Genomic DNA, 11813 nt, shown 5'->3' with positions numbered 1-11813 from the left:
TGCGATTTCATTTACCTCCTTCTCTATATCCATACAAAATATCTATCAAACTATCTTCAGTAAACCGACTTTACAGACAACCTCTTTTTTTACTTTTTTTTAATTAAATATTCATTTTGAATTTTTTTTTTCAATTACTGTTTTTAGTTGAAAATTATTGGGACCTTTTTTTTAATTTGTGAAATAAGATATTAATTTTGAATTTTTTTTTCAATTAATTTTTTTTTTCAATTTATTTTTTTTTCAATAAATTTGTTTTTTCAATTAATTTTTTTTTTGCTCAAAAGTATTGGGGCATTTTTTTCACTTGCAAAAAAAATTTTTTATTTTTTTTTTTTAATATATGAGACTTTGCCATGGGCATAATGTACGAGTATTTTGTATTGATTTTCTGTTTTCATTCGCTGTACTTATCTGAAAAGTTATGGAAAACGCACTATAAATCTTTCAGGGATTACTGAAAAAAGAGTCTCATTAACTAATGAAAAAAGAGAACAAAATTTGTGGGTCTTTTTCACACAAGGCTAACTCTAATTGTTTACCAAAAATTTTGAAAGGAAAAAAAAAATTTTTTCTTAAATTAAAATTTATCCTAAAAAAAATAAATGTTTACCTCAAATGTTGAAAGAAAAAAAATGTTTTTTAATTAAATTTTATTCTAAAAAAAAACTATTGTATAAAAATGCTGAAAGGGAGTCGAGAATATTGGACTTTAAAAAACTCTATACCAAACTTCTCGAAAATGAATAAATTTCAAAATTATACAATTATGTCAATATTTTTTTTAGGTTTTCGGAAAAATATCCTAGTCCAAAATGGTTCGAACACTTCACAAGGAATAACTTTTACCAGTATATTGTCTCCTTAGGCTTGAAACGACGTTACTAAACTGCGAAAAACTTGTCGGCACTCAAATTCGCCTTTGCTAGTTTCTATTCAAAGACTTTTTTCGAAATAAAAAGAAGTTTTAGACATTTAAGTCACTTTAACGACTTTTATTCAATTAATTCGCGGTTCACAGAGTAAAAAATCCGCAGTATCAAAGCGCAGTTTTAATGCGATATTCAATGTGGAAGCCCGTTTCCACTTCCTGCCAATAGTCATCGCTGGCAAAATACATAATAAACGGGCCTGATCCTGAAACAACGAGAAACGGATTTTAACAAACACGCAATTTCCCAGCATCTCAACATCTTACCCACTAAAACTTGACCCGCAGTGAGGCCTAGACCACAAAAATACGTTGGTTGATGTGCTCTGTTATCTGCGAAGTACGAGTTTGGTATCATCAGGTAGTCGCTTTGGCGTCCCTCCGTGGATATGGCCGGATGGCAGGCGTCATTATAGTATTCGGAAGACAACTCGGACGACATTGAAAACTTCTTCACGGTATATCTAAATAAAGTTAAAGCAAAAAAAAACACCTGCACTCCAACCCAAACTTGCAATATTAATTTCTTTCTTACTCGACCTCGTTGGCGCCTTTTGTGGACTTTATACAAATCGTATACTTGAGATCGGTCATATAATGTGTGCTAATGCCATCGCGATAGTTGAAGCTCTTTATAACTCCCGTTGGTTGTGTATAGTATTGGTCACAACCGATGGGAGCCAGCAAATCTAAGTCATTGATGAATCGCGAAAAAAGGTTACGCATATCGAGCAGATTATTCACCACGCCACTGATGAGTGGCGGCAATCCATTGCCGAGGTGACTGGCAGCAGGTGGGCACTCGAGTTGCTCGACAATCAAATGCCAATTAGATTGCGCAGAATTCGAAGGTAAATTAAAGTTTAGCACTGTGCTGTCTGCCGTGAATGGCAAGTAGATATGTTGGCCGCTATTATCGCCACATAATTTGAAGCGGCCCGCCGTAAATGAGTCCGTACAGGTTAGAGTGTTCATGAGCGCATCCATGGTCGGTTGTTGCAACTCGAAGTGTTGGAATTTGATTAGTAATTGGCAAACATTCATGCTATATCGGCGAATTGTGTACTGGCATGTGGACATTGAGAGGGTTTGGGTGGGACTTCGAAGAACAGCTCGCTTCATGCGTGATGTTTGGCCACATTGCAAGTTTGCTGGGGAGTGAAGAAATAAGTAGAAGGTATTTTAATGATTTTACATAAAATGCTTATCAAAAAGTTGCTAGAGTTGGAGAAGCTAATTAATAATTAAATTATAATAAAGGGTGGTTAAGTTTGAAGGGCCGGTGTTGATTTTAAATAAAATACAATTTTTTAAAGAAATTATTGTCATTTCTCTTTATTATGATAATATTGGTATGGCTCAATTACATATGGAACAAAATATCGGCCAAATGACTGCCGCGAACTTGGCGGCACACCTCCATCCGAGGGTCAAAATTTTCGATGACGCTGAGGCATAATTGAGGTTCTATGCCGTTAATGTGCCGCATTATCTCATCCTTTAGCTCTTGAATTGTTGCTGGCTTATCGACGTATACCTTTTCTTTCAAATAACCCCAAAGAAAGAAGTCCAACGGTGTCGTTGACGTTTAGGTGTGGTTCACATTCAACATCGGCCCTTGAAATTTAATCACCCTTTATAGCACCTTTGAAAAAGTTGAAATATTAGGAAAAATTTTAACAAAAACCTTTTCCAAACCTTTTCCTCACTTCAATTTTAACCGTAGACCTACGTTGAGCTCGACTTTGACCAAATTATTCCAAAAAAAAATTTAGAAAATTCATAACCCTCCCCAAGGATAAGCTGGGAATGCTCACCGGCATTCTTACAGACCATTGCAGACTGCGTAGTCATCTGCATAAGACTGGAGCATGATTCACTGACTCTTATCAATTATGCGATCCATCTCAGGAGACTCCTATACGCCACCTCCTGGAATGCAGCGCTATAGCAGAAAAAAGGCACACCGCTCAGTCCAACCCAGCTCTATCTTTATTTATTTATTTTTAGTTTATGTATCAAAACTATGTATCATACAATAGCGGCCACCCCTCGGCAATGTCAACCCTGTTTGTATTTCTGCCATAAAAAAGCTCCTCATAAAAATATCTGCCGTTCGCAGTCGGCTGGAAACTGTAAGCCCCTCCATTTGTGGAACAACATCAAGACGCATGCCACAAATAGGAGGAAGAACTGGGCTAAACCCCAAAACGGCGCTTCAACCTTAAGATCTTTTACGCTCTCTACTCATTACGACCATACCTCCTCATTCGAACTCAGTTGCCTCAAGAAGCCTTTTTATTATAATTACTGCAAAGAGCGTCAATATCTCCTCCGACAGTCGAGCGGCAATTAAAACCTTGAGCTCGTTGTTTGTGCCTTCAAAATAAGTCGGGTGAATGCCCGACTTCTCTCTCGATGTCATCCGAAAAATTAGATATTAGGCTCATGGGGTTCGTGGTTACAGCTGCATAGAAGGAAACTGCTGGGCGGATAAGCTGGCTGAACAGGAGACCATATAGACGGTTTCATCGTAAAACGGGAGGCATGGAGTTCCCTTGAGAACCTGCGGTCTATTCCTGGAAAGATGGGCCTCACGTTAACACAGTGAGTGCTGGGCTAATGCGCAAACGTGCAAAATCGTTCTGACCACGGCTAAATCGGGAGCGTTCAAGCGAACTTTTAAGGCTAGCAGAGCCGCAGCTCTCGAATTTGGAAATCGGGCATTGTTCGTTTGGTGTTCATGCAGTGAGACTTAGCATTGCTTTAAGACGTTTCTGCAAAAGCTGTCTGAAAGATGAGGTGGAAGCGTAATAGAAAAATTTGAGAAGACTGCTGAAATAACACCTATAATAACACCAATAACAGCTGAAAGTTTAGTTTCAATTGAATATTTCTTTCATTCCCAAAAAAATCCACGAAAAAATCGGGCTCCCGCTTAACGATTTTTTATGGCCGGAATTGGATGGTACTGATCTGGACCAAGTTTATTTTCAACAAGACGGACCACGTTTATTTTCACACAAGCAACGAAACCCAGAGATCTTTTACGGGAAAAGTTTCCGGACCGTGTTATCTCTCGAAGAGGTGATCACAATTGGCCACCGAGATCTGGTGATCTAACACCTTGTGACACTTTTTTCTTTGGGGCCACGTGAAAGAAAAGATCAACGCCCACAGCCCAGGGTCGATTCAAGACCTCAAAGATGGAATTCGTGAGGCCATCAAGGGCATAGAGCAGCCACTTTGCAATTGGGTTATGGAAAATTTCATGAAAGGGATATTGTCCTGTAAGCGTGGTCGTGGTGGTCATTTGTGTGTATGTATAATTGGCGCGTACACCCTTTTTGGGTGTTTGGCCGAGCTCCTCCTCCTATTTGTGGTGTGTGTCTTGATGTTGTTCCACAAATGGAGGGACCTACAGTTTTAAGCCGACTCCGAACGGCAGATATTTTTATGAAGAGCTTTTTCATGGCACAAATACACTCGGAGGTTTGCCATTGTCTGCCGAGGGGCAGGTAGAAAAAGGTTTTTCTTCATTTTGGTGTTTCATCGAGATTCGAACCAACGTTCTCTCTGTGAATTCCGAATGTTAGTCACGCACCAACCCATTCGGCTACGGCGGCCGCCATTTGCCTGATGTTATTTTCCACTATTAACGACATACCTTCCGCTTTCTAATGAAATAAACATCCGATCATTTAAAATTAAAAAATAGCATTTTGCTTTGAATATCAAAAAAACACCTCTTATTGGAAAGCACTTTACTTCTTCGCGCTATGGCATCACATTCGAGTGGCAGATGTGTTCGAACTTTGAGTATTGGTCGCAGAAACGGTAGAAGGCGGTGAGCCATATCCCGCCATCTGCAGTAACCTGTGAGAATATCAGAGAGCAGTGCCAGTTTGTCTTCAGTAAAGTTTTTTTGAGATGCTTAAGTCCCTTTTGTCACTATGCCATTAGGCAGGCAAAAAAGGTAAAAAAAAGAAGGAAAAAAATATACCATCCTTTAGGCTCGTAACGCCAAAAAATTTTGATGCGTGCTTTGGTATTCGCGCCTAGAGCTCCATGGACGAAAAGGGAATTATGGCAAATACGAGTTGAACTTTATTACAAAACTATGCAAATCCTTCTGGCTTTGCTTATATTTTCACTAAAATCACTTACATAGCTGGGCCAGTGAAAGCTCTAACAACGCCACGAACGCGAGGCAGTGCACCAGACACTTTATATGCAGCAACATTACACCAGAAGCGTACGAAATTAACTAAGTAAAAATATTTCGTTATTAACTATTTAATATTTCTCAATAAAAAACTGTGATTGAGGCTAAGATGCTGCAATTTCTATAGCGCAGAGTGCCAAATTTTTGGGGGTACACACCCAAAAAATTACCAACATGAATTCGATAACGAATCTACAGATTTTTAGGGCATATCAATGAAGGGCTGCGCACTGAGTGATGTCTTCGAGAATATCTTATCATTCGACTTTGCTTGTAGAACATCTTTTGTTGATAATTTTCGAAACAAATGTAATGAACGAACAATTTCGCTCGTGTAACGGTCCAACTAACGAGATATGATAATAGCATTTACTGATAGCAAACACCAGGCCAGATACCAGGCGCAATAAAAAGTTGGTTATACTACGCCGGCGGCAAGTAGTAGTCAATTGTCGAGCTAACTTGCAACAACAAAATATTTACAACTTGCATAATTGATGACTAATTTAACTGTTGTTCTAGCTAAATATTTCATCAACCGCACAATTCTGACGCAATCGAAAATGCAGCCGCACTCACCCACCAACCACTTGCGCTACACCGCCTTGTTACTCATCATTTGTGGCACACCTGTCGCCTTGGCCGCCACCGCCGACGCTGCCAAGCCCAACTGCGGCGCCAGCACCGCTGCCAAGCACATCCAACTGTTGCAACCGTCGAACCCACCGCTCAAATGCATCTATCACATAAACACCTACAGCCGACAAGTGTGCCAGCTACGCATTGATTTTTCGATGACCCTCGCCCAGCCCAGCATACCCGATGCGCAGAACGGCTTGTGGTATGTGCAATGTGTGAACGATTATTTCGCGGTGAATGGCTTGAGACTTTGCGGCTCGGAAACGGCGCAACACATTTATGTACCACTCAATGGCACCGCCGGCGCGCAGAGTGTCGATCTGAGCATTATTTTGGCGGCACGCGTTGGCCGTAATGGACATTTACCCATACCGCGCTGGAATATGGTCGTGACACAACTCGAGTGTCTACCGAGTGCGGCGCTGCGTAGTACTTGTACACTGGATTTGGCACAGCAGGAAGACGTTGAGCAAGGCAATGCAGACATGGAACTGATGTCAGGAGCGCCGCAGGAGAATATGGATATTGAGAAAACTGTGCGCTCTATAGCACCACACGCCAACTTCAGTGATAGTTCCCTCATTGCGCCAACGGGTTGTTTGCAATATTTTCCACAGCCCACAGGAACTATTACCTCGTTCAATTATAACGGTGGTGGCGGCATTTATATGGGCAACTTGAATTATGCGATCTGCTTCCGTCGCCCTCAGTCCACCAAACTACTGGAGTAAATCTGCAAAGTAAAACATTTGGCAAAGCTTAGTTAATAACGGTCAATTTCACTTTTAGACTCAAGGTACGCTACTTCCAGCTGGGCGCCGAATATAGCCACCAGAAATTTCAGGAACTGGACAATTATTGCCGACCACAGTTGCACAGCGAAGGTTTAAGTGAAGACTATTTGCTGATACCGCAGGCCACTATTGAGGACAGCAACATACGCGCCACACATTTCTGTGGCAGTAGCATACAGGGTGACACTGTTACGAGTAAAATTTGATTTTTTCACCAAATGAATTAGCATGCAAATAATTTTTCTTGTTTTGTGTGTTTTAGGCACCAACCCAGGCCCTTTGATGCTGATTTTCAATAGCGATGGCAACTACAAAGCCGGACGGGAAGTTGGCTTCGCTTTAAGCTACAGGGTAGTGTAGATGTACAGACTAAAATTGCTAAGCAGCTTGCACGCAAAAAGCTCAATAAAGCACTCCCAGTTGTCGCTTGAAATTTCGTGGAGCTTAACTTAAGTTGGTCAAAAGCTTAAAGATAATTTAAGTGTGTCACAAATGGTAAACTTTTTAGGATATTAAAGCTAGCATAGCCCCGGGGTGTGCAACTATGGTAAGAGGAAGAAAGTGGTGCATGTAAATGTACTAATACAAGGTAGGCCATATAGCATTTGCTTTTGAACCACCTATTTTTTTGAGAATGGTAACACAAATGACATGTCAAATGTGTTTATAATTTACTTAAAGGTTTGACATTTACAAAATGGCTGCTATACGCTTGAGCAAAATTGGGAAATATTGAAAACCTATTTCCAAAGTGGTGAGTCTTCTTCTTCTTTTCTGATTTTCACATCGGTGGCTATGTCAATAAGCAAAATTGTCACATTTGGGGCTCAGAAAATCCACACGTTACTGTAGAGAAGCAAATGTATCCACAACGAGTCACTGTTTGGTGCGGTTTTTGGTCTGGCGGCATCATCGGGCCATTTTTTTTCGAAAATGAGCGAGAAGCCGCGGTTACAGTAAATGGCTAGCGTTACCGTGACATGCTCCACGAGTTGTTTCCAAAAATTGAAGAGGATGACATGGACGACATTTGGTTTCAACATTACGGTGCAACTTGTCACACTGCCAAAGTTACACTCGAACTTTTGGCTACCGTTTTTGAAAACCGAATAATCAGCCGAAATTCCGATATCAATTGGACGCCTCGGAGCTGTGATTTAAGCCCGTTGAACTATTTTTTGTGGGGAGCCGTTAAGGACAAATGCTATGTGAACCATTCAGAGACGATTGATGCTTTCAAAGACGAAATCGAAGTTGCCATTCATGAAATTGGAGCCCAAACAATCGAAAATGTGCTTAAAAATTGGGTTGATCGAATGGCCTATTGTAAAGCCAGTCGGTGGCAGTCATTTGAACGATATTATTTTTTATTCATAAATGACAATGTTCAATCTTCAAAATAAAAAAAAAAATTTGAAAAAATATTGGCCATTATTTTGAGCAATATTCGATCTTCGACTGTAGTCGAAAGTGCTGATCGAACGAATTTTCATTTGGTATATTATTATGGTGCTCATTCGCTAAAGAATAGGACTATTGTGAATTTCGATCGCTCGACGCATTTACAATAGATAATTTTTTCTCAGCTGATACAGCAAATCAAAATAAAAGAAAAAGCGGTTGTATTGAAAATCTTTGTTAGCAACATTTTTAAAAGTTAAAAAAATTATTTTTTGAGAAAATGAGTACAACGGAGTTGTGGTTCGACGATTCATCTCAATGCGAATAATCTAAATTTTAGGTTTGTGATCATACAATGAAAATAACTTATATAAATCCGAAAAATCCAGGAGCTACCCATGATTTTATGGCTTTCAACATGTCGCCATTGAAAGCGCATTTAGAGGAGCATCATCTCAATAGCCGTCGCAATACTTGGCTCCTCGGTATGTAATAAACACCAATTGATATTCCGTTTTTAATAATTTTTGTCTGTTTCAGGTGATGCTGGATACGCTCTAAAACCATATTTAATGACGGCGTTCATAAACTCTGAGGAAGGGTCTCCACAAAGGGCATACAACAAACAACATGCTAAAGCGAGAAGTACCATTGAGAGAACAATTGGAGTCTTGAAAAACCGATTTAGATGTTTGTTGCAGGCAAGAGCTCTCCACTATTCTCCAAAAAAAGCAACACAAACTATTAATGTGTGTGCAGCTTTGCACAACAGTTGTCTGCTTTACAATGTTCAACTTCCGGATGAAGAGTTATCCCATGAGACCCTCAACGATGATGCTGGAGATATTGAAGTGGAGTCAAATAACGGAGAAGCAGGAAACATAAGAAATTAAATTCTTAGAATTTTATGGAAAAAACTAAAAAGTATTGAATAAAAACCTTTACGCCATAGTTTCTTTTTTATTTCTGTTATACATTTTCTTTATTCAAATATTCGTCATTCGTTAGCCCATACCTGCCAAGAGAAAATAAACATGTATTTCTACAAACATCACAAAAAAACCTATATTAACCTTAATCCATTTTGCTGCCGTTCTAGCTGGTGGTCCCAATCAATTCAGCTCCGTTGTAAACTCCTCCCATTTTTTTGCTGCTTGAACTTTTGTGCAAATTCTTTTGCGAATTGTGGATTCTCTTTCATTAATGCAACCAGCCTTTCTAATTGCTGTTTGGTACTCACGACTTTCGACCTGCATAAAATTAACAAAATTAGTCTATGTCTATTATTTGGTTAATATAAAACAATAAATAATCGCAAACAACTTTACTTTAGCCGATTCAAAAAGCAAATTTTACATGGCCCACCATATAGTTTCGAGAAAAACGAGTTTAAACTTTCAAACTCTCGTCGGGCAGTTACATTTTCTACTAATTTTTACAATCGCCTTCCACAGAAATACGCCTAAAACTATAAAAAAAATTAATTTTTGGAAAATTCTGGATGCATGTAATCCCTTAATGCATGTTCCCCCCGACAGTTGGTTCTACGTTATCGGAACGACCAGTGAATGTATGGATAATGTTTTCGCTACTACTGCAACAACAACATTAATTAATGCAATAAATTTGCTCTTCGGTCTCAATCAAGCAAACGCCGACGTGAAGCTGCTACGAGCTTAGATTTGAGAATGGCGGACCTGGTCTTCCAACGAGTGGTGGTTTTGTTGGTAATTCAAATGAGTTAACAAATCTGTCTCTCCCTTTCTCTCTCAAATCCATTACTTGGAAGATGAAACATTTGTGTCTACATGCGAATGAGCTCGTTTTGCAAGGCCACAAGGAATTGCCAGCAGAATTCAAATTATTGAAGAAGCCTTTTGATTGTTTCAAATATTTCTTGGCAGTTTCTAAGTGTACAGGTAGTTTAGTAAGCCCTCACTTGTTTCAAAATTTCAGATACAGTGGCAGCTCGCTAATCCGAATTAATGATTGCAGACCCTGATTCGGATTAACGAGATATTCGGATTACTGGATGTGCTGTTATTATGCTTATAATTCACTATATTCGAAAATAAAACAAAAGTCAGGATTTCAAAACAAATTTATTTTATTTTTATTAATCAACAATGAAAAAATTAAAGATTTTTATAAATACATATGTACATATGTATGTATGTATTTACATATTACGTTTTTTTTTAACGTAGATAATTAGTGATGTAGGTTTGCTTGTCTTTCAGTGCACATGCTTCTAAAGCCTTGTTCCGCAATTCTTTTAGCATTAATATGTAATCCGATTGCAGACCTCGTTCCTTTGCCCAATCTATTGAAATATTTAAGGCCTGCAGAGCTTCACGATTTTTAACGTGTTTCGTAATTAAAGGCTCTGGCTCCACATTTTCTGTGTCTGACTCTGAACTAGTACACGAAGTATTGTCAGAGTTCATAATCCAGCTAAGAACTTCATCTTCAGAAATATGCACGTCATTGTTGCGGTGAAATAAGTTGGTTATTGTGCGAAATTCTTCTGTTTCTTCAACACGATCATTCTCTGGCAACTCTTGTTGTAACAATAATAGAGGGATGCTATCATCTGAAGCCCACCTCTGAGAATGAATATGCTTCCAACAAGACTTTATAGAAGAACTGGGCACCCTGTCCCAAGATCGTTTAAGCAATTCACAAGCGTCCTTTAAACTGAATTGTTTCAAAAAAATGTCTGAATCATCCGCTACAGAGCTTACCAGTTCACACAAGAGATATTTTTTGTAAAACAGCTGTGTTAGTCGTATCGTTATCCATGGGTTGAATAATACTAGTACAATTTGGGGGTAAAAACATAGTTTTATATTGCCCACATTCAGATACCAGCAGCTCTCCATGACACTTCGCATTTTCCAGTAACAATAAAGCTTTTTTGGACAAATTATTTTCAATTTGATAGTCTTTTACCTGTGGTATAAACGATTTAAAAAACCATTCAGTAAAAATATATGTTGTCATCCATGCATTTTTCGATGCGTAATATTCAACAATATGCTGTTTTTTAAACGAACGTGGATTTTTTGATTTCCCAACCACAGCAATGTTAAGCTTGTGAGTTCCAGATTTGTTAGCACAGCACAAGAAGGTGATTCTCTCTTTGCTCATTTTGGTACCAGGAGCAGACTTTTCTTTACAATGCACTAAAGTTTTTTCTGGAAACATTTTCCAAAAGAGTCCAGACTCATCAGCATTGTAAATTTGGTCGTCAATCAGATTTTCACTCTCGATAATGTCATAGAGCTTATTTTGAAAATCAGGTACAAGATCAGGTCTAGCAGATAAGGATTTGCCGCATATTTTCAAAATTCGCACAGAAAATCGCTTCTTAAAATTTTGCAACCATCCGTCACAAGCGTGAAATGATTGATTCGGATACATTTTTTGATGAAGTGATTTAGCTTTTTGTCGTAAAATTTCTGCTGAAATGGTTTGATGCCGTGACCGCTTCTCTTCAAACCAAGCATACAATTTAATCTCTAATTCTTCATTCTCTCCTGATTTGAGTGTCTTGCGCTGTTTTAAAAGTTTGGCATCAGAATTCTCAGCAAATCTTATACAAGAATAAATATGTATGTACCGTAATATTTACAGAATACATTTTTACACAGGTTTTTTACCTTTTAATATTTTCAGCATTTCTTTTTATGTCGCAAATTGTGAAGCTCCTACACCAAATTTCTTTGCTAAAACTTTTCCTGATTGTCCACGATTTACTTCTTCTATTATTTTAAGCGTATCAGCTAATGACAGTGTTTTATGTGCACGTTTTTTTGCCATG

General features: G+C 38.6%; 2 protein-coding genes across 2 annotated transcripts; one reads left to right on the top strand and one right to left on the bottom strand.

Moving 5' to 3' along the window:
• Positions 1 to 1039: 1039 nt before the first annotated feature.
• On the bottom strand, positions 1040 to 5895 carry LOC129246431 (uncharacterized). Its single transcript, XM_054885261.1, has 4 exons — positions 5769 to 5895; positions 1467 to 2082; positions 1199 to 1395; positions 1040 to 1137 (listed from the first exon to the last, which is right to left on the bottom strand). Exons 1-4 carry the CDS (start codon positions 5893 to 5895, stop codon positions 1040 to 1042), a joined length of 1038 nt encoding a protein of 345 aa, XP_054741236.1.
• On the top strand, positions 5750 to 6949 carry LOC129246395 (uncharacterized). Its single transcript, XM_054885186.1, has 4 exons — positions 5750 to 6230; positions 6279 to 6522; positions 6585 to 6784; positions 6852 to 6949. The coding sequence occupies exons 1-4, from the start codon at positions 5951 to 5953 to the stop codon at positions 6947 to 6949; spliced, it is 822 nt and encodes a 273-aa protein (XP_054741161.1). The 5' UTR covers positions 5750 to 5950.
• Positions 6950 to 11813: the final 4864 nt, after the last annotated feature.

This window comes from Anastrepha obliqua, chromosome 4, assembly GCF_027943255.1.
Source record: "Anastrepha obliqua isolate idAnaObli1 chromosome 4, idAnaObli1_1.0, whole genome shotgun sequence".
In the NCBI taxonomy this organism is placed as follows: domain Eukaryota; kingdom Metazoa; phylum Arthropoda; class Insecta; order Diptera; family Tephritidae; genus Anastrepha; species Anastrepha obliqua.
This window is presented reverse-complemented; position numbering and strand designations above follow the sequence as displayed.